The 22,606-nt window shown below is 42.5% G+C and overlaps 1 protein-coding gene across 9 annotated transcripts in view; it reads right to left on the reverse strand.

Moving 5' to 3' along the window:
* The window catches only part of ATXN2 (ataxin 2), a 52,392-nt gene that overhangs the window by 4,203 nt on the left and 25,583 nt on the right, over positions 1–22,606 (reverse strand). For 3 of the 9 annotated variants that reach the window (XM_075435056.1, XM_075435050.1, XM_075435049.1), the window contains 13 exons: positions 20,946–21,128; positions 19,223–19,411; positions 18,388–18,495; positions 17,384–17,454; positions 16,369–16,676; positions 15,838–15,901; positions 15,570–15,722; positions 14,838–14,904; positions 12,677–12,861; positions 11,931–12,063; positions 7,542–7,595; positions 1,902–2,047; positions 796–1,023 (listed from right to left, as the gene is read on the reverse strand). In XM_075435056.1, the coding sequence (XP_075291171.1) occupies positions 796–1,023; positions 1,902–2,047; positions 7,542–7,595; positions 11,931–12,063; positions 12,677–12,861; positions 14,838–14,904; positions 15,570–15,722; positions 15,838–15,901; positions 16,369–16,676; positions 17,384–17,454; positions 18,388–18,495; positions 19,223–19,411; positions 20,946–21,128 (1,889 nt within the window). The remainder of the gene's footprint in view (positions 1–795; positions 1,024–1,901; positions 2,048–7,541; positions 7,596–11,930; positions 12,064–12,676; positions 12,862–14,837; positions 14,905–15,569; positions 15,723–15,837; positions 15,902–16,368; positions 16,677–17,383; positions 17,455–18,387; positions 18,496–19,222; positions 19,412–20,945; positions 21,129–22,606) is intronic. The other 6 variants (XM_075435057.1, XM_075435055.1, XM_075435052.1 and 3 more) reach the window with 4 other exon arrangements.

A 22,606-nucleotide genomic window follows, 5' to 3' on the forward strand; every position in this document is an offset into this window, starting at 1 on the left:
TTAAGAGAAGTGGGTTTCTGATCCTGAAGCAAGGGCTGTTGTTAAGCTGCCCAAGAATCAGGGATATTCTGCATCAGCAGTTCATTTAGAATCACACGCAGACACACACACGCGCGCGCGCACACGGTTTTCTCTTTCAGCAAGGATTGTCTCGCAGCCATCTGACCCGAATCTCACCTATCTCCCACTGCGGTGCCTTGCTACTCCCTAGCAATCCTGGGCAACATCCTTTACTGGATGTACTTGGATGAATTTGACTACAATACAGAGCCTAAAGCTGCCACCAAAAGCAGCAATTCAGCCTTCCTCCCCTCAGGTCTCACCTCCAACCTTTCTGTATGCCAGCTCTTTCTGTGATCATGCAGTAAACCCGAGCAGTGAACTGATTTGACTGAGAAATGGCCTAAAAAGGGGGCAGGGGAGGCACACTTCAGCTGAATCATGTCCCCAGTCTGGTTTGCTGCATGGCCAAACAGTCCTGTGAGCAGAATGGTGGGGCAGGACAAGGATGGGAGCCAGGAACTGGGAAGAGAGCTCAATTTCTGTCGGTAGCAGTGTCAGCTTAACAAGTCTTCATTAAACTACAGTTGTAGATGCACTGGGTGTTGGAAGCTGAGGTCCAAACATCTTGTAAAATTCTAAATAAAGGCAATGTACAGACAGAAACCTAAGTAATAACACAACAAGTAGTCTGTGCTGAGAGGTGACAGAATGGAAATCACTTCAGCAGGCCCGACTGTCCTAACTTTGTGGCATTAAGACATTTAGTCTTGAAGGTTGTTAAACTGTGTTTACCTGGGGGACATGGGCCATGTGTGGCGGATTGGTATATGCAGGTTGAACATGGGAGGGATGAATGGTGAAGACTGTTTGTTGTGCTGTAGGAAAACTATTTTGTGGAGACTGCGTATTGGAGCCTGGCGTCATGGAAGGCGGGGTTGGAGCTAGACCTGCGTGGTAAATTGCCGACTGCTGCTGTGGGTTTGCCAGGTGGAGTGCCTGAGCAGCCTGGTGCTGATGATGCTGCAAAAAAAAAGATACAAGATCATGTAGGTTATGGTCTAGAAGCGAGACGCATTTATTCTGTAAACTAGCGTGAGGAAGGTTTGCACAACTGCTCTCGACAGTGCATCTTTCAAGTGGCCAATCTAATGACCACCACGCCTACGGTCATGGGGAAACTCATTTCAATCCCCTGGGCTCGTTTGCTCCTCGCACTAGGAAGTCATGCGAGCAGGAGTCTAGAAAATAGAACCTAGACTGCCAGGTAAAACCAAGGAGAACCTGCAGCCGTGGAGCTGGATATACTTCACAGTTGCACTCGGCAGCCTGAAGTTTTTACCAGCAGGAAGCTCAGGCATGCAGCACTATCACGAGGCCTATGTTGTTTTTAGCTGCTCGTCTTTGACAAAACACCATCAAACGCTTCTCGGCATTCATCTACCATTTCCAGTTGTAACTCCACTCATACTAAAGCTCTGAGAAAATGATGAACCTTCCTTAATCGTACCATGGAAACAAGCTATCCTCATCCCCTGTGAAAGAGAAAGGAATGGCTGGACTCTGATACCGGTCCTTACTAAGCAAAAGGGACTGCCACAAGTTTCCCTGCTAGTTTATCTAACAATTTCATGAGCCTACCACCTTTGAGTCCTAGACACTGCAAGCAGAGAAAAACCAAACTATATAGCTCTACTTCCTTCCTTCCTTTCTTCCAGAAAACAGAGGGGAATCGAGACAAGTCCTGCATGAGATCTGTCACATGCAGTTTGCCTGGACAACTGCTCCATCCTAGCATTTTTCCTCTGAAAGAAATTCACGCCAAGCAAACAGATGTGGTATCTTCCAGCAGAGCATGTTAAACACAATTGAAAGACATTCACTCCCTGGAGTTCTGTTACCTGCACGGGGCTAGGAGCAGGGTGGCTTCCAGCATGTTGGCTTTGCTGCTGGCCAGTTGGTGTGGCAGAAGGCTGAGGATGCGGAGGATGCGGATGCAGGGTAGCATTAGGGTGGGCATACTGCTGAGCAAGTGAGCCAGTGGAAACTAGGATGAAAAAGAAGAATATTTAACAACAGATACAGAACATGCATCTCATCAAGTCACCATCCGCACTTGAAGATTTCACTACATCTCAAACATACCGTAAATATATTCCCTCCCCCTTCTAAAAAAAAAAATTTTATCTTGCAAATAGCTGAGTATCTTACCTTGCTTTTGTGTAGTTTGGTTTTGCAGGAAACTCTATAAATAACCATAATTAGACAGTTCATCTTCCCTAGTTTGACAACGTAACAGATACTACATAGAAAAAAGCAGTATTTCATCTTTTGTTTTGTCAAACAGACCAGTTCAAAAATATCAAATTTATCATTTTCATAGAATTTAGTTTTTCCTGACATATACTTTTCAAAGGTGTTACAAGCCATTTTTATTTCCACCATCCAAAAAATTCTTTGGCCTTATACCTGGCTAACCTCACCATGCTACTCTTCTGGAAATTGCTCGCAGTACAGTCAGTGTAAAGTCTCTACACTGCATGTACGCTTAAGAGCTACAGGGACACACTGTATACACGTAACAGCTGAGGAAACTGAGGCTGCTTGAGCATTCAATTCTTGCTGAAGCTACCTTAGTACCTAAAACAACATCATCTTGCCTTTCCCCTCCAGGCCAGTTACAGAGTCTGTTCTGCATCACCACCATTCTGTGAGCTTCTCAACATTACCACGAAATTCTGAATTCCTTGGAACAGCAGCCAAGTAAGGTGCAAAATTCCAAAAAAGGAGAAAACAACATAAGACTTTTACACCAGCAAAACTACATCTGTTGCTGCACCCATACCAGTCTCCAACAACAAACCAATACCAACAAGTCCCTCCTTGCAGAGTCCTTCTCCGTTCTGGTTCAAAATGGGCCACACTAATATATATATATAAAAATTTTTTTAACTTCTGAGGGAATCGAAGTAAGTATGAAAATCCATAACGACAGCAAGTCTTACTTTAAACACAAAGCACACAACCGGAAAGCCAGACCTTCAGAAAACGAAGACGCTTTGCCTATTCCCCTCTACTGCTGTTAGAACCTGTGCAACCACCAGTCCACAATCCGCACCTGCACTTCTGGACGCGACAACGCACGCTGCTCTCTCCGGTATCACAGCTTGTCGAGACCGAAGCTAGTTTTGCTGATACTAGAGCTAAAAGACAAACAGTCAAAGCAAACTATCAACCTGCTCCTAAATCTGTTCCCTGCAACTGCTCCTTCTTTGTTCTGGTACCTTTTCGTCCTTCTGGCAAGTTAATTACCGCTTACTATCTATCGGGTTACAGATTTTTAATGGGGTTTGTATTACATGAGAACCTGATGGTCAGCAAAGTGCCTATCTGCAGCACATCTTTCGAAGCGATGGGTTTTCTGGCGGTGCTTTCTTGCCCTAGTAAACACACCTGAAAAGCAGGGCATGGGGAGAAACTCGGAGTGCAGCTGCGATGCCGCAAGCCCCCGCCCCGCGCATTCGCGCCCAGGGACGTGTGCTGTCTCACTCCTGCAATGAGCCGTTGGCTGCAGCTTCTGCAGGGTTTCACTGAGCTGGGCTCTAAGCTCACGAGTACACAGAGCTGCCTGAGTGTACATAAAGGATGAAAGACAAGATGGGTGGAGAAAACGGACAAAAATGTCGCTGCCTCTGAAGGCACAATGCCATTCAGCAAAAGCAAGTCCCGAAAGGACAGCAACCCCACGGTGCGCCATTCACCTGCCCGGAGACACCACCACGCTGAGCAAGCACTTGTTTTCCTCCAGTTTGGAGCTCTAAAATAGTCAGGCTCATTAGAATACATACAGAAAGTATATTTTTGCCTGAGATTTTTCTCCCCTGTACAGGCTGCTATGAAGGTCTCTCCTTTATGAAACAACTGCCTACCACATTTCACTGAATCCCGCCCCGCTGTCTTGAAAGTTCTATTAAATCACCGCTGAGCAAACGGCCCAACAGTGATGTGCACGACAGTTTCAGGCTATTAATGCAGATGAACCTCAGACACATCTGCAACCCTAAATTCCTGCAGTCTGAGTTGATCCTAACACGAGCATGCAAGCCTACTTAAGCACGAGTGTACAAGCACGCTCATTCACCATGAGCACTTCTGATAAGAGAGGGGTTTTGAAAACACTTTGCTATTTTCTCTGCACACCGGCAAAACTACCAGTATCTGCTGCCATAGCACTCTGTTACGCTTTCAAATGCAAAAGTCGTCTTTTTTTTTTTCCTATCACTACTAAAATTTACTTTGCAGCAGCATCTCAACCTGATGAGACTATCTGACTCTCAACCGCCGCTCCTTCTTACAAGGACGACATGAAAATTATCAATGGAAACATCGATTATTTTTACAGTATGAAGTTTACAGCTTCCTACAGCAGGAAAATTCCTCCCCCTCATTATTATACAGCACTCTGAAGAGGGTCAGAAGTTATTATCTCTGTCAAAGTAACTGAAATAAATGCATAGAGGGATTGACTTGTTTGCCAAAGGGCATGCTACCAGAAACCTTCCTCAGCTCTCGGCCCGCTGCCTCAGCCACGGAGTTGGCACGCCTGCCTACAAATTAACTTCAACTCCATTCAAGAGGTTTTAAAATGCATACGAAAATTAATTCAACTTGTAAGATATTCAAGGCTTCCCACATCCTGCCACGTTATTTGTGAAGAGCCCCCAAAATACTGTGGTACTCCGTTAAACCATTTGTGCAATTTAGCTTTCATTTCTTTATAGCCAACAGAATAATGAACTAAGTTATTCTGAAGCAGACACATGATACAATAAAACTTCACAATGAAGAATTTCGCTCTTAAGAAACCAGTTAAACCAAGGAATAGTATCATAAAGAACAGATACAGAAGCAGAGGGAGGATCAAGTTTCTGTCATAGTAGCAGCTCTTCCATAACCTTCTAATATCTTTTATCCATAGCTTTGCATTTAAAGTACCAAATTTTTTTATATTGAAGTATTTTTATTTGCCCACCTTCTCCTCTCCCTCATTTTGTCTTTAACATATTACTCTAATAAGCTCTACAAGTTTGGTTCACACTAGTTCAGATGCTGCTGCAAATTATGTTTTAATAGTAATTTAAAAAGTATCTTTCAAAAAACAGGCGCTTCTCTAAATCCTGGACAGATACTGCATACAAATCAAGAATGGTCCAGGATGAGTGCCAGCAAGCCTGAAACACGTGCACAGATCTTTTTTAGTTCAAACCCAGAGTTCCACCTTCAACTCTAGAAACGTAAAAGCTTTTCTGCGTTTCGGTAGTGCAATTCGTTGCTCCTGACAAACCAAGGGAATCTGAGCCCAGCAAGCCTGCGAAAGAAGTTTTGCAAAACAGTCATCAGCAACTCACCTGCTCAGCCACAACTACAGCACTTTCACTGTGACTTTTTTTCAAGAATTTTTGCCTGTTCATCAAAACAGCTCACTAGACGTCTCAAACAGCAAACAAGGTAAGACAGGAGGCGGGGAGAAAAAAAAGCACCGCCAATTATCCAACATTTTCCCCCACTGTCAGTACTTTGGAGATTTTCCAAACGGCCATCTAAAATCCAAGAAAGTGCTGAGAAAGCTCTAAGAAAGGACAAAACAGCTCTGCGGATTTCCCTCCTGCAAGTAACCTCGGCTCATTCTGGCAGAAATACACTGTTTTTCTCACCCTTTCTGCCTTACGTTCCTCTCCCGAAGACACACTCCCTGGGCTAACCTGCTTCACTTCAGCATCTCTTCCATCAAGTGGTTTCCTAACACGTAGCGCTGAACTGCACTAAGCTTGCAGGGATACCCAGTGAAGGCAAGTGGTTCAGTAATGAACTGGTTGAAAATCTCAGATGGATTGATTGAATTGCCAAATTCAACCCTACAGAAGCGCAACCCATTTTTCTGAGAGGCAAACAAGCAGTAGTCAGCCACCAAAGCCACAGCAGGAGCTGAAATCAAAAGAGGTCAGAGCAGCAGAAATCAAGCAGAACTCCCAGCTACAAGGGAATATGCAAAAAACATATAATGTAATTTCATATTTTCCCCTGGTAGGAATTTCAGTGCTGCCAATGGTGGTCATCGTTGGTCATTGTCCAAAGATGCATTGAAGAGCTTATTTTCAAGAACTGACCAGTGAACAAACTTCAAAACTATTGCCAGACCCAGTAAGATGGTGAGGATAACTACATTTAAAAGACCTGAATGGTAGGAAGCAAAGAAATAGCAAACGTTTCTTTCACAATATAAACATTTAAAGAAGTCATTTTACACAGGTAGAGTGGACTTGACTTAAAAGATTATCTACGAAAGGAACGAGCTTATTAAAGTTATTTCAGTGCACCAAACCAAGACACATGAAAACAGGACAGGTCAGCATCCTACACCACCAGTTCACGCAGAAACATTTCTGCACACGAAACACAGGAAGTCTGTTCCAGAAGAGATTTTTGGAGAACAAGTGGTTATTTCTCACATCCCTCTTGCACGAGCCAACTCAAAAAGCCCAGAAGAGCGGCTGGCATAGGCTGCATGGACTTGCAGAGAGACACGGCAACAAGTCTCACTGCAGGACAGGAGCGTGGTTGAAAATACGCTGGACCTGCAGCCCCCCTTCCCCGTGTCTTGGGTGACAGCTACGGTTCATCCTGCAACCACCCCGCTTCCCCCCAAAAACAGCTTCCTCCGAGCGCTACGACACCAACGTACAAGGCAGCATTTTTTACTTATCTGCCTTTCCCTGCACACGCATGAACTGAAGTCTGTATTAGCTGCTGTGTTCTGAGAGCAGGGAGAACACCAGCCCCTCTCCCATCGCCTACGTTGATGGTGGCCACCAGCTCGGGCAACGCCACGCAGCAGCACCGGAGCCAGCTAATGTAATGATAACGTCCATCTGCCAAGGAGGAAGCATCTGATGCCCTACACCGGCAAGGGGCCCTCACCTCGTCACTCATAATAATGGCAAAGTGCGTTGTCCACAGCACTGCGTCAGTGACACCGAAGTAACTCGACAGAAAGCTTCCTCCACCTCAGCTGCAACTCAAGTTATTTCCTCCCAGGGGCTCAGAACTCGAGCCACAGCTTTTTAAAGAGATGAGGCACAAGATACTTCTCCTTTTAGGAAGCAGATTAACTTGCCAAGTTTTAAAATCCTGTTTGGGCCGTGAAAGCAAGGGAGTGAGGCAGTTCACCTAGGTTTTAAGCAGAGGCTATCCACATGCAGCGCTCGCTTCCGGTTGCAGACGAAAAGACTGCGTAGTAAAGTTGGCGATTATTCGGCATGCAAAACGCGTTTCAAAAGACTGACAAATGGGCTTCCTGTGGTCACATAAATCTGTTCAACAGCTTCATGCCCCTGTCCCTGGAAAGGAACATTCCTGCGTTTTCCACATACTGGTTTGGTGCAAGGAAACTTGTTCCCTCAACACGTCCCATTCCTTTAACATCTGTGCTTTAGAAAGTGCTTTTCTGTACAATCAAAATTAGTACAAAAAACCCAACTCACTGGCAAAGTAGAAAGAAGGGCCTGTCTCCTTGCTGTATGGTATTTTGGGACATGCTGAATTTGGGAAATAGAAAGGTAAATTAGCCTCTTGCCACGTGCATACTTCCCGTCTTCTGGAAAGGTCAGCTTTTTTTTTTATTTTTTTAAGATTGTAGAACCATGCAGATATTTTTATTTACTTAGGTGCTGTTAGAGCTGGATATCTAGTTTTACAAATGAGTGGAGATGAAAAAACACAAGCCTCAGGTAAGCCTTCCTTCTAGACTGTGAGACTGAGGTCTTCAGTTCTTAACACAAAAATAAACTTTACGTCAATTAATGGTCTATTACAGTCCACTGTAATAAGAAAGTTAAAACGTAATTACATTAGAACAGAAATTGGCCCCTTGCTTTTTCAGCTCTAGCACTGTCATTCTTAACAGTTCCAAGACACCTTTGGTGACTGGTTCACTCTTAGTCCCTGGAGCATCCTCTGAAGTTTATATTATATCCACCATTGTACTATCAGGGTAATAGAATTTACTCTACTGCTGAGACAGAAACCAGATAAAGTTAGAGACAACACCAGACCAGTAAAACATATGCAGAAGGGGAAAAGGGAAGGGAGAACGGGGACAGGAATGAGAGCACAAAAAACAGGAAATGCATCTGTATAAAACCAAGGTCTGGTTTTACACAAGCTTGGTTTTCAACACAGAAGTAAGGTTTTTCAGAGGACTCCAGTTAGCTGAAAACACAGGCAATCCAGCTACACGGTAAAGCTAACACCAGTTCATTGTCACAGAAATGGAATATATTCACCCTCTACTTAGATATCCCAATTTTCTACAAAGAGCACCAGACAAGTTTAGGTCCTTGTGCGACACAGACCAAGCAGTCGAACTGCAAACCGTGGCCAGCAGCCCACTGCTGCCGGCATCGGGGAGCTCACACCGAGCCAACGCCTCCGAGAGAGCCGGCGTGTTCAGCAACCAGCGAGCGGGTCAGCAGGCAGGAGCGGCAGCTCCGCGGCCAGGGCGGAGCGTGGGGCAGGGAAAGGCGCCTGTACTGCTCTGCTGCAGCAGCCCCTGCCTTTCAAAGGCTCCTTGGTAAGGACATCTAAGCGGCTCACGTCTGCAGAAGTTACGAGCTGAAGTGTGTAACAGACGCTTTTATCGTCTGGCTGGTAGATGGGAAGACAGACAGTTGCTTGAACATTGTCCTTCCCAACTGTGCTTTGCGGGGGGAAACCCAGTGATTTAAGCACTCCTCCGTCATACGTTTAGATGGGTCTGGTGGTGACCACACAGCTCAGCTGCTCAGCTTCTCTCGAGCTCTTGGCAACAGCGGGTTGTGAAACCGAAGCAGGACACTGTAAGGACTGGCAAGGAAATCCCAGAAGTGCAGAAATATCCCATTAAACAGCATCAGACAAAAAATATTTTTCTTTAAAACAGGAGAGTGCTTATCAACAAGCGTAGGTCACTGTACGTATTTTGGATTCAGCTATCTCTCCAGGAGACAGGAAGGACAACAAACCCCAGACTTCTGGCAGCGAGGGCAGTTCACTTCATGGATCAACAGGCATTTCTCTCCGCTGGCAGGCAGTTACTATTTGCCACAGACTTTCAACTCATCCCAAACCGTTAGTGAAGACGGAGTTTCAGATCTCACCAGAAAACATTTCACACCTTAAGAATACTTCATAAGCAGTGCCCCCCAACCCCCAGGTCTCAGTGGCGTTGTCCTTGCAGACATCTTCTCTCTACCACATATGCAGGAAAAAAATTGAGTCAAGTTTGCAAGCATTATCTCAAAGAAAGCATGACTACCTTGAAGGACAAAAAGGGCAGAACAGCCCACTGAATCCTGATATCAATGGAGGAAAAAATAAACTTAAAAAGTAAATAATACTTTTTTTTTTTTTTTTTTTTTCAAAAATCAGATAGCAATTTTAAAGGGCCAAAAGGAAATCTGAGAACTTGTTTGGGCAAGTGCTCCAGAAATCAAAAGCAGCAGTGGTTGTTGTTTCTCAGGAAGTTGTTATTCTGTACTTTCAAATTAGTTTTGAGAGAAGACCAGAATCAAAGTGCATTGGTATATTTAGTTCAAAAATACTGTGGGCAAACTTCAGATTCCCAAAACACAGAAGGTAAGTTACGGATACTTTCTTATAGTCACTCAGTCGGATGTGAATGATTCCAGCACGTTGTTCTTTAGCAATGTACTCCATAAGCAGCTTATATTTATCACTTTAGGCGATTCTGTACTTTTCCCAAGCGTTCACATATCGCTAAATGGAAGCCGAAGTAAATATATTACAGATGGACACATTTTGAGGAAACACAATCCGCCCAGGCAAGGTCTTGGAAGTACTCAGCACATGGAAGACTTGCAAAATTCGGACCTGAGACAGTGCTGCACTACACCAGAAGTCATTTCATGTGTAGCTAACTGCCAACTTTGTAGGTTAAGGGTATATTTGAGCCAATTCATGTTCACTAGGCAATAAACATGTCTGCAAATGGCAAAAAAAGTCTTAAAAAAAGTGTCTCATATGGAGTTCATGATCCAGCTGGGTCAAATGGTTTCAGTAACAAGAATTTCAAGCACTTGATCATTTACTGGGAAGGCAGGGGAATACTTAGAAGAGTCACCAAGTAGCTACTTGAAAGAACACAGAAGGACATGCAATTTCTGTTAAATTAGGTGCTCTTGGAAAAGCAGTTATTTAATTACATGGCAGGAAATACCAAAGAATTCTCAAGTTTGACCCAGGGTAGTTGTTTGCACTGGTCGGTAGTCACATACCTACAGCAGACAAGCTGCAAAACCAACACAAAGTGAGATCTAACAGCTGAAAGTTAAGAGTATCAGCGAAAAAACTACACAGACATCTGATCAAAGCCAACCAAGGGAATGGGCTTGTACTTCAACGCTGTAGAACCCACTGGTTACAGAAGATAAGGATGGTGCAACAATGAGAAAGTGCTAGGAAGTCACATGCAACCATTTTAAATCAAATCTCAGATTATCTCATGTCTGGTTTTATTTTAATTAGTATTTGAGAGAAGAGTTTTCACCAATAAAGTCTGAAAGCCTTTGATCATTCACTTTGTCGAAATTCTATTTAATCTAATGAAAAAGCAAACAGAAGATCTGTTTACACGGACACCTCAAGCACAAGAGTCGAAAAGATCAAAGTAATACAATTAGCAAGGAGCTGTGAGAGAAAGACTTCATCTCTGCAAGTAATTTCCATTTCAACTTCAGCACAAATGAGCTGAAATGTTCTTCCTTCAAGTGTCAAAAAAGGTTTCCCTCTATTATTTTTGCTTCTTAGCTGTGTTACCATACCACTGCAGATATCTGGCAGGATGTTTTCAGATGGGCAAGACACAGACTTTTAAAACTCCGAGTTAATTTCACACTAAACTTCAGATGCTCAGCCTTTTAAGTTTTCGTGACACATCAGGGACTTCCATTAAGTAGCAGTATAAAACTAAGCACCGGAAAACATACAAAGATGTCTAAAGGTACAGAAAATCTTTTATTAGAATCTAAGTCAATAATATACGTGACCCAATAAAAGTCTTCCTCAGATGCTATAACAAGTATCGAAATGCCACGTTTTCAAGAGACCATCTGCTGTTTTGACATTTTATGACAATTTCCAAGCCTTCTAGCAACCTTGATTCTACCCCTTTCAATAGCATGTTTTGCAGCGAGTTTTCTTCCTCTGAATTGGGCATTGATTTATCACACATTTATAATGCTTCAGAAGTTCTCTCACATTTTACTTTGTAACAAGGTAACCCACATGTTCAGCACTTCACTGTAAGTGAAATACGCCCATCTGATAATGCTGGAGACTATCAAAGTCAGAGCAACACATGAGCTGTTTCATTTACTTATTCTTGACTTACCAAAAAAGAAAGGTAAGCAACAAGTGTTTTATTTTGCTTAAACAGCAATGTTCGTACTGTTAATAATGCTAGTAGTATCATAAAGACAGCATTTCACTAGTTGTCAGAACTAAAGTCAAATTTCGAAACTGAGGTCATAGCCTTGCAATAAAACAAGTCCTAATCATAATCAAGAAACAATCAAGGGATGTTGTGTCAAGAGCATCAAGGGAACTTGAACAAACTTCTTTCAGCAGGTATTCTTTAGCAGCTCCCAGGTGGAAATTGCATCTTGGTGACTGGCATCCTACTGAAATCAGCACACTTGAGTTCTCATTTTAACCAGGTGGCTCAGTTTTCAGTGCTCTGCTCATCATCTTACGAAACATAAACCACATCTACGGGTGTAATCTGAACGATACCCATGTTTGAAGCTCGAGATTAAATACATCCCTGCACAACATCAGCACTTAAAAAGTTACATATAACACAAAACGTTTCCTACCATACATAGCATGCGTCTGTTCATGCGCACCATACTGTGTTGCAGAAGAAGATACTAAACCAGGCTGTGCGTGTGTTGGTGGTGCCATCATTCTAGCGTTGCCCTGTATTACAGGGCTATAAACATGAGGATGCTGCGTTCAACAGAAATAAGAAAACAGACAGTTAATTGGAGGACTGTTACAAAGACACTAGTCTCCTCTAAACGATAATTATGTACTCAGAAACAGTAATAGCTTGGCCTTACTACAAGCAGAGCAAACTAAAGATGTCATACTATCACAGTTAGCCCAATTGTTTCTAGAAATTTAAGGACATTTTCTGCAGTGGGCTAGAAACTGACAAAAACCACTGGCGTATCTGATTTTTATCACTCTGACAGCGTAGCAAGCTTATGTATGTAATTATATATTTATCCAATTACACAAGCATCTTTAAAAGCCTCTGAAGAGGAGTACACCAAATAGTTTACTTTTAGAACATGTTAACTAGGAGACGTCCTGGCCATGACCTGAGAGGAATTCTTCAAAGAGCTAAAAAGCTACTATCAATAATAAATGCCAACATCTAAACTGACCTTAAAATTTGTTAGAGGCTTTGAAGCACATTACAACACTACCAAGCGTGCTCCAGAACACAGAAACTGTTCAGAGTGACTTCTTACAACCGGAGACAACGGAGTATTTAGGACTCAGCCACTTAATTACTCCTGGTTTGACTTGCCACGTACCCTAAAAGCACTCTTACCTGAGACTGGTAGTGTGGCACGTGCTGCACAAGAGGCTGATTAGGAAACTGTTGGGGACTATACGCAACATATTGTGTTGAATAAGCAGGTGGCGTAGCTACAATTGGCGGGCCTGCTGCTGAGGCAGGATGCATCATGGTGCTCTGATGATGTTGGTCTTGCCGTTGCTGTGGCATATTTGGTACTACAAAGCAAACAGTACCTCATGTTAGAAACACAGGATGAAGAACGGTGATCTTCCTGAAACGTTTTACATTACATCGTCGCCGTGACCAAGTGGAACATCCTCACCCCTCAACTTTCACCACCTATTAGAGCTCTACCACAAAGGAACAGCATGAAAAGGAGCTCCTCCAAGAAACATTTGATTTTCATCACTGCTTCTGAGCCATGTATATGGCTGCAAACCTAGGCCTGCTTTTTTTGTGAAGGAAGGAAGGTGGAGGGAGAGGAAGACTGACAAGAAGAGAAAGGTTATATCAGGATACCTACATTAATCACATTTGATCCTGTCCCCTTCGAACAGCTTAATTCACCCTCTACAGGAACTACTCAGAAACTGTCCCATCAACTGGAAATCTGAGTCCGTTAAAATTCCTTGCGCCCATGGCTGAGGAGAGCAGAACAAAGGTCTCCACATAGCCGCAATCTGAGGTGTTCACATCTTTTCAGGTCTGCGCTACCTCTCCGGATAGCGGAAAGCAACTTTTAGGCCACAGTAAACACTGAAGGGGACAAGTCAACCTATCGGAAGAGGAGGAGTGGGAATAATTGGAAGAAAGATTAAGAGAGCAGAGCACTGTAGTGTGGGACTACCTGAGCTCCGCTGGTAAGACGACCAACCGAACCAGCAGCAAGTGCAGCACTCCGAACAAACTAATTCAGCCGACTAAGCAACAGGGCATGAGAGTTCAAGGTGAGCTCCAGCCTGCCACGGTGAGCCTGCAACTAACAGCTACGCTAACTCCAGCACCTGTAAACTCCACTGCAGTGTGCAATGTAGACAGACCCCTTAGAGAGAGGAAAGGGGGGAAATGTTGAAGGTGTCAGTAAATTCACTCAGTGATGATTGTGTTTACACTGCAAATCAACAATAGAAAAAAGTAAATACAGGACGCAACTTGAACAGTGTGAAGGCACTGAACTTTAACCCACGCAGCTCCTTCAGGACTACGCCGCACGCAGAAAATCAACGAATTCAGAATAGGAGAGTGCCCTCGCGCAGCAAGGCAGTAGACAGCAATGTATTTCTGATTAAAACAATCAGTGTTATCAACCAAAAGATTTCCTGAGTCAGGCCACAGTAAAGTTAGTGTGTTTTAAAAAAGAAATACATTGCAGGTTTTTGTCTTCCCTCCCCTCATAAAGGCTATTTGTTGATTTCTAAACAGCAGAACTGCTCTTTCCAACAATTTCCTCCTCCAGTGACTGGAGCTGCAGCACTGGAACCTACCATGGTGAACCACTATATAAAACCGCAAGAAAGCATGCACTGTGTAGAATCAGAGCATTATCTGAAACAGGACTAGAAAAACAAGACCATCATTTTTCTGCTCCTTTGCTGCATTGCACAGTAGAGAGTGCATCTCGCCACACATGTTCTCATCTCCACAGCCACAGGTGTCACTTGTTAAAAACACAGTGTTGTTAGTCCAGCTGTTCAGTTACTGCTGCAGAAGGAATGCAAAAGAACAAACTGGAACCAGCAGTAAGTTCTTTCCACAAGTGCAGCACAGCATACTCTTTCTGAAGAAACTGTGATTTTAGTTGTTGACAAAAAAACCCTCTATTAAAGCACCATTCAGGGCTCTGCCGTAAGCCAGTACAGAAAACCTGTACAGAAGTTCCCTTTAAACAAACTTGTAACATTTACGGAGTATCAGAGACAATCACCTTACCCTAATGTTCCAAGTAACAAAGCTCTTTTCCAGTTTGTCAAATCAAATTCCAAACCAAGCAATGCCCCAGTACTCAAACTTATCATGTTTTTGCTGGTTTATCCAGAAACACGTTAATATTTCAACCTACTTCCCTTTATTAAAAATAGCATTTAAAATATCAATTGAAAACAAATTAACATGGATTAGAAAACACAGAAACATTTGTAATTTATGCATGCTGCATGCAGACTAAGAACCAAACAGGCAGTATTATTCTCACCTTTACCTGCTCTATATGTCTTGGCTTGGTTCACTGGCATGGGCGTCATGGGAATAGGATACAAAGGCTGAAACGGAAGGAGAAGTTGAAGCTGTGATATTCCTTTAAAAAGCGAGTGTGTGTCTGGGTGGGGGCCCCACTCAGCTTTGATCTGTCTTACTCTGCTACATTACATGGTTCAGTGAACTCTGCCTAACCTATAATATTTTCTTGCATCACTCTGATTAAGTCTGCACGTACAAACAACTAAGACCATATGGTTTGCAACAACCAGACAAGAAAGGCTACTATTGCTACTTCAAGCAATGTACTAAATCAGACAGCTTTGTAACAGTTAGATTTGAAATCCTAGTAATCCCTACAACAACCTCAAACTAGTGGGACACAGCTGGAAGCTAAGGACAAAGAAACAGTTGCTTAAAACTTAAGAGAGTAAGACTATGCTTGGAGGACTGCAGAGGAAGTCTGCACAGATTAACAATAAATGTGAGTAAGAGCTGCTGGAATTCACAAGTATTTGAGACTATCAGAACATCCTGGTTGAGGGACAACTGGGAAAAGTCAGTATTTACACAGCTAAAACTTCACACCAGTGTAACTGTGCCCATATTTACAACAATTAATACAAGCTGTATCATTTCACTGTTTTAACTTAGATTTCCTGGATCTCCTCAGCTTGCTGACAATCACCTGAAAAGTGTTAACAAGTTCGCAGCATATGCTGCACTTTACCTGCACGCCTGGACTCACTGGAACCGGGTACATCATATTTGGTGCAAAACAAACAGGCTGAGTGTACACTGGGGTTGGCTGCTGATGACCCACCATGGAGGGGCTAGGCTGAGCTTGCGGACGTGGGGAGGTCGGTGTAGTAGAAGGTTTCGGCTACAAACAGAGTTCAGCAATGCATACGCAAGATTAGCTTGATTATCCTCCAGGTAAAAGGTTTGCTTATAAAGATCTACTCAAAGGCTATGTTGAACAGTATCAAATCACTTACTTGAGCAAAAGATCGAGGGTTGAACTCTTTTGCATTAGGATTAAGTGTTGATTTTCTAACTTGCCTAAACAAAGAAATAAAAATTGTGTTCAGCATTATTCTTTCACGAGCACATCTGCAGAACTACCTAACAATTAAAAATTTCAAGATATTAAATACCTCATTTCCACCTGTCAGTCAGATTTACATGAATTCAAACAACACATGGCATGCAAAAAGCCACTCTTGCTGACAGTACTCTTACTATAACTTGTCCATAAAGAAGTTTTCCTGCTCTTGATATCACAGTTCACGTGAGCCAGGAAAACATTTAAATAAGCATTTAGATATGGATTAGGCATCAACAGGACCAGAGTTCATGAGATGACTTTTAGTACCGTCACTTCACCTCCTGTCTTCTCTGTGTAACAGAGAGAACTTCTATTGACCATATAAACTGTAAGTTACTACACATTCATAACAGATTTTTTTCTACAAATGACTAAATGCTAATAACAGATGTGCTTATTCTAAAAGGCATTAATTACTCACTCAGAAGTATCTTTCTTCTCCTCTTTATCCTCTTTATCTTGTTTACTTCCAGGCCCAGATGTCTGTACACCTTGTGAAGTTACCTCAGGCCCTCGCTTTTGCTCAGAACTATTACTTATTGAAGGAGAAATACTTGGACTATTAGGTTTGCTACTGCCACCATTAGAGTTAGTAGTACTGCCAGTTTCTATGATAGATTCTTTAGGGGTTGACTCTGTCTTTTCTTTAACTACATCTCTTGATTTTTCACCTTCTCGGGTTTTGTTTAGCAGCTGATCCACTGCATCTGAAGAGGAACTCGACTGTAACTGAAAAAAACCCAAGGAATGTATTCATTAAAACAGAACAAGGGAGAGACAATCTAATGCTATCACACACACACAGAGTAAAATACAGTCCCATAGGCCTCAATCATCTGGAAAGTACCTTTTAAACACACATTTCCACTTCTAATAGAAAAGAAATCTGTGAACGCTGGCAATGTTTTAAGCCTACACTGTGAAAGAAGCTATTCAGCGACTCAGCTGACCTATACGTTGATTAGGAAGTGACAGGAAAGCTTAAGACAACCCTCTCAACTCATCCCCCTGTGTGATTTAACAGTAACACTTGAAAAGCTAACCTGATTTAATAAACCATTATAACCAGGAAATAAGTAATATGAATTCATCTTCAGTTTTCCTCAGCAAAACCCTTTCGTTAATTTTGAAACAGCTCTTCCATACGGAGCGTGAATGTGGTAATTATTTGTACCTAACGATCAAACAAGTTTCAGGGACTATTTTCAGTGTCCAGTCAATCTGCACATTTACATGCATTAGGCAATTGTACCAGCAAGAGACAGCATTGATTTTATAATAGCTAGCATGAATTCTTATGGCTATTTTCATAAATTAAGCATGAGTAGCAAGGACCTGTTTTCCTTTTAACTCCTGCAGCGTGTTCAATTCATTAAAACCATCTGGATGCACATGAGAACTATGATACCATTAAGTTAACATACAGAGAAACTTACCCTAAAGTCATTCTTAAATTTCTTTAAATCATCAATCTGTTTTCTATGTTCTGAAACAACTGGAGAGACACCTGCCAAATATAAGACCAACATTGTCCAAGCATTTCTAATACAAGTTTTATACACAATCGCTATACATTACGAAGTTTGCAAAAAACGTAATGTTTGCATACCTAAGAAATACACTGATATAATTTCATCTGTAATTTGGTATAGTTCTCTGACCTATGTGTATGAGCACACACAAACACTCTGTGAAACCATGGCATTACGTAACGGACATATCTATAGTTCTAGCGCCTCGCACCAAGACAGAAGCCCTGAGGTGCAGCGACTGCGGAACTCAGCTGAACACAAAGAACCATGCAACCAAACCCTCAAAACATCACACGGCAGCGGTTCAAGACACAGCAAGTGAAGGTGAAAACCATGATCAAGGCTAGGTTTACGATTGGACTCTATGATCTTAAAGGTCTCCTCCACCCGAAATGATTACATTATTCTAAGTTCAACAACATGAAAATATTTTTTTAAGTACTGAATGAACAATGCTGCAGAAGAAAGCCAAATTTAAGGCGTAACAGGAAGGAGCACAGTTACAAAAAACGATGCTGACCACGATGCTCAGAAGTACTGTGAGCACAGCTCTAAGTCGAAACACTCATTCAATCCAAAGGCAGCTAAAAGACAGCTATGTGAGCAGGAAAAAGAAAGAAGGCGGGGAAAAAAGCCAAGAAAAAAGAAAAAAAAAGCCAAGGGAAAAGAAATCACACCATCCACACGAGCACCTCTGCGCTTTGTGGTGATGAAACGAGTCAAGAACAACATCTGAAATTGCAGCCCTGCCCCTCCACAACCGCAAGACCAGATGTTTGCTGTAGAATACCCAACCCAGACTGCCTCCAAGCCTTCGTTAAAATGCTAACTACAGCAGTCAATTTAGCAGGTTTAGTGCTTGGAATTCCTACATTACTCAAGTATATATGAAAGCTTTTGCTACAAACCTTTGTTTTCAGGTTTAGGAAAACTAGGAGAAGTCTCACTTGGCTTTATATTCTCCTTGTTTCCAGCTGCAGAAGTTTGCCTCTGGTCCTGAAGCCTAGTATCTTTAGCTAGAAAAGAAATTGCTGAAGTTATTCTCTTACACACAACTCAAACTGACCAGAGAGAGATGGCAAGATAGAAACAGAAGAGAGATTTAACCATGCTTAGCTAAAGAAAAACCCTAAGTTACAGATTTTCTGCTACCTAGTGAGGGCCTGGAGGGTTATCCTCACCCCCTGCCCATCCTACTGTCTGCACGTCAAATGGAGAAGTCCCAGTCAAACACATCCCTCCCATCATACACAGAACCTTAACTAGGCTGGAAAAAAACCCACAAACTGAGAGAAAATGATTTTCAATAGTCCAAGCTCTTCGCACAGAATGCTACAAAGATTTGAGAATTTCTAAACATTTGACTGTGCTCTTGCATTTTCTTTTTTTCCCTTCCCTTCACTATGCTCAAAATATCCTTTGAAAGCCGTGGCCTATGTTTCTTTAAATTAGAAAACAGCCACGAACTCAAGTTTGAAAAAAAATCCTCAATTAAGACAAACACCTGTAAGCCTACACCACTTACAGGGCAGAAAAAATTAAGCATACAGACTTATCAAAAAGCCTCTCTCCACCCTTGGTTTAAAGCTAGCACCATGAGCAAAGGGAAACTCACTATACAGTAAAATTCAATGCATCAGTTGTTTTCCCATCATTTAGAAAGCAGCTTTGCTCTTCTCTAGGCGTATCCATTGCCGGTGATTAGTGAAAGGGAGCATCTGCAAGCTAGTGAGGGCAACTTACCTTCGCTGGAAGGGGTAACTGCTCTGTTGGATGCAGGGCTGGCAGGTGTAGGAGAGGCAGCTGGAACAGGCATGGCAACAGATTCAGTGGGAATAGTACCAGGCTGAGGAGAAGGCAGAGCCGGCCCCGTGGGAGTGCTGCTCTGCCTTGGAGACCTAGGCCTGTGTGTTTTAGGGGATAATCTCGGAACTAGAAACAAACAGGAAAAAACAGTTATAGGATAAGTTTCCTCCTCTGCTCAGCAGTTTGCTTATTTTTAAAATGACTCAAAACATGCTTTCAAATACTTGGTGGAACATTATATAATAATTGAAAACCTGTTTACCTTTCAGGTACATCTCCTAGTTCTTTACAATGCAGCATTTCAGATAAGTGGTGTGATTTTTCTACAGATTGTCCCCTAATACGTATCACTGCCCTGCAGCCCCACCATGAAACTGCAATATGCTCCCCAGCCCCCCAGTAGTACAACTACAACAGCTCACATTAACACTGTTTCAGGCAGAACAGAAAAGGTGGTCAAGTCTCCACACAAACAGATGTAAAACATTTTTAAAAGGGCTGAAAAAACACATCCGTTTTACAGCGTCCTCTTTTGGAGGTTTGCCAGCTGGAAAAAACCCCACATATCCTATTGAAAGAAGATTATTTGAGGTATATTTTTGCCCCTGTGTTAAAGCAGCAAGGAAAGTTGTATATTCTTTAAAGGGTAAGTTGTACCTCCTGCTTCCTACTCATCCCACTGTGGCTAGTTACTTGCTTTACATCACATATAAACTTCAAGTGAGCAAGGAGAAAGAGAGGTAAGTCGTTTAACAGCCCTACTTGCATGTTAATTATATATAAAGTGGGAGGGGTGGGGAGGGAAGATGAATCAGAGTTAATGCCAGAATAGAAGAGTTTAAATCTATTCCACAAGGCAACAGGTCTACGGGGGTCTAATTGATACTTTCTTTCTGAAAAATGCATTCCCATTGCACTCCAGAATTCCAGCACTGCTAAAATGCATCAGACTCCAAACTGTCGCTCACTCGCCCTTCAATTCCAGAACGCACCCAGCTGCTGACAGCTTGCTAGAACACCGTCCCAACTATAAAAGCTCAAAACTAGTAGGGCCTGTGTCACCAGACTGAGCTTTAAATATGAAGTCAAGTATTAAAAAAAAGATGTTGAGTGACTCAAAAAAGAGACACCGACTATATCTGCTACTACAGTACTCAGACAAACACAAAGTGACCACTTACAACCTGCACCATTTTAAAACGAAAAATATATCCAACAACTTCAATATCATTTCATCTTCTGACACCAACCTTCCTCTATTCAAACACCTCCTTTCATTTGTAAGCCACAACCCAGTTACGCTGCCATTAACCAAATTCAGTGATGCAATGGAACGCATATAACTTTTCTTCTTTTCAATAACCTTCCTGAATATTACTTTTTTCAACAACTAATTCTCACATTTTTCCTTCCTTTCTCTTCATACACCGTCTGACTTAACCCGTCTGCAGCTAAGACAACACTGCACTGGAACGACCGACTCACCGACTATTTTACTAAGCTAGCTGGGAACATCCTTCTCCCACTTCACCTAAGCAAGCTATGTAGAAGCCCAGTGTTTATTCAGAGCCTGAATTGTCTAGCAAGGCAGTATTCTGCTCAGCATTCACACACTAAGTGCCCCTGGCAAGCCATCTGCAATAAGCCAAGCTTTACCTACCCCCACTGACAACTGATGACCACGTCCCACCTGAAGGGCTGCCTCGGGCCACTGCAGTAGTAGATGCTTCCCCTGGTGCATTATGAGATACAAATTCTAAGCCACTTGAAATTGTACCCCTACCAGTAGAGACTCTGTGACCTCGAGGGTGCCGTTGTGCCTTAGGAGACATCCGTGGAGGCCCTGAGAAAAAGAAGACAACCCCACACAATAAGTACGTAACGTCCAGCACTAAGAGTACCCAAACATACCATCTGTTTTTAAAACTGGATTTAATCTAGTAACTCAGTAATGCAGTAATAACAATCAAGCAGTTTACACTGACATCGACTAGAACCGGGGATCCACGAGACTAAAAAGGCCAAGCCATTGGTCCAGCCAGACTACCAACACACTCATCGCCTTGCTATGACAGCTCACGTTCATTGGTAATTATAAGCTTTATCAGAATTGAAACAGGTATGCGAGTCCTGGATTTAAAATATCTGAATCCAAGTGTCCAAAATTGCTTACTGCAAGAGAAGCCAAAAAGGTTAGTGGTCCAGCCCCCTCTGGACACGCACAGCTCCAGGCTATCAAACATTTTCCAGAAAAGAAAAAAATTTCCATCGCTTTTGTCAAGTGGTCAGTGATACCAAACATTTATTTACAGAGTAGTCACCACTGGCTGACCAATGCTCTTGGGGAATTTCAGCAGAGCATTCTGCACAGAGGCTAAATTGCCCGCAGTAGGTCACAATTCATTTACAAGTCAGCAAAACTGCAACTAAACAAGTTATTGTTATCCCAAGGTTCAAGTCATGCATGTTTAACGCCAGAAGCTAACATCGTAAGTGAATACAGTCATTCTGAACAGCTTATACAGTTGCCACAGAGTAGTTACGCTCAAGTCTAAGCAGCAATAGTTTCTACATCCTAACAGATGTTTTCTTTACAAGATGACTCAAACGTTGATACTTCAAAAGGAAAAACTGTGTATGAACAGAAGACAATCTGGGTGACCACAGTTCATGTTTAATGTAGGTCAATAATGGAGTAAAGTTCAGGTAGCAGCTTTCTGGTTTCAGGTAAGGTTCTAACACACCAAGTACCCTCCTCTGGTTACATAAATCTCCATTTTAACCATGAATCTAAAGTACACTTCAATCCAACTTACACACAGGCAAGTATTTTAAAGAATACACACTTTCCAGCAATCCTCTTCCAGTAGTAGAAATTAAATGTTGCAGCAGTTCACTGCATGCCTGACAAATCAATCGCCGCAGCTAAAAAAAAACCCTGAATTTGCATGTGGATTCTCAGTATCTTGCTACACAAAAAAGCTCACATTGATAAATCGACAGCAGCATGCTGTACAGACATGCCTACCACCATCCACACTCTGGTCGTGGATCATCGTGGGCATTTATCAGGCACGCTGCAGAACACTGCTACCGATTCAACTGGCGGGACGACTGTTACCTCTTCTGCGGCTCCACTGGAGCCAGTTACAGCAGAGACTGAAAGTTTCCAGCGAGTTCAGTATAACCAGTTTGCATTTTTCCAGGCTTGCTAGACTGTGCTGTGCAGGCTAGTTTTTAAGTGCACTTAAATAAAAGCTTAAAACATGTTCCTTACTGTACCCTCAGAGGAAAAACAAAATTTAGTTCAGATACTTCTGC

Source organism: Opisthocomus hoazin, chromosome 13 (assembly GCF_030867145.1).
Source record: "Opisthocomus hoazin isolate bOpiHoa1 chromosome 13, bOpiHoa1.hap1, whole genome shotgun sequence".
Classification (NCBI taxonomy): domain Eukaryota; kingdom Metazoa; phylum Chordata; class Aves; order Opisthocomiformes; family Opisthocomidae; genus Opisthocomus; species Opisthocomus hoazin.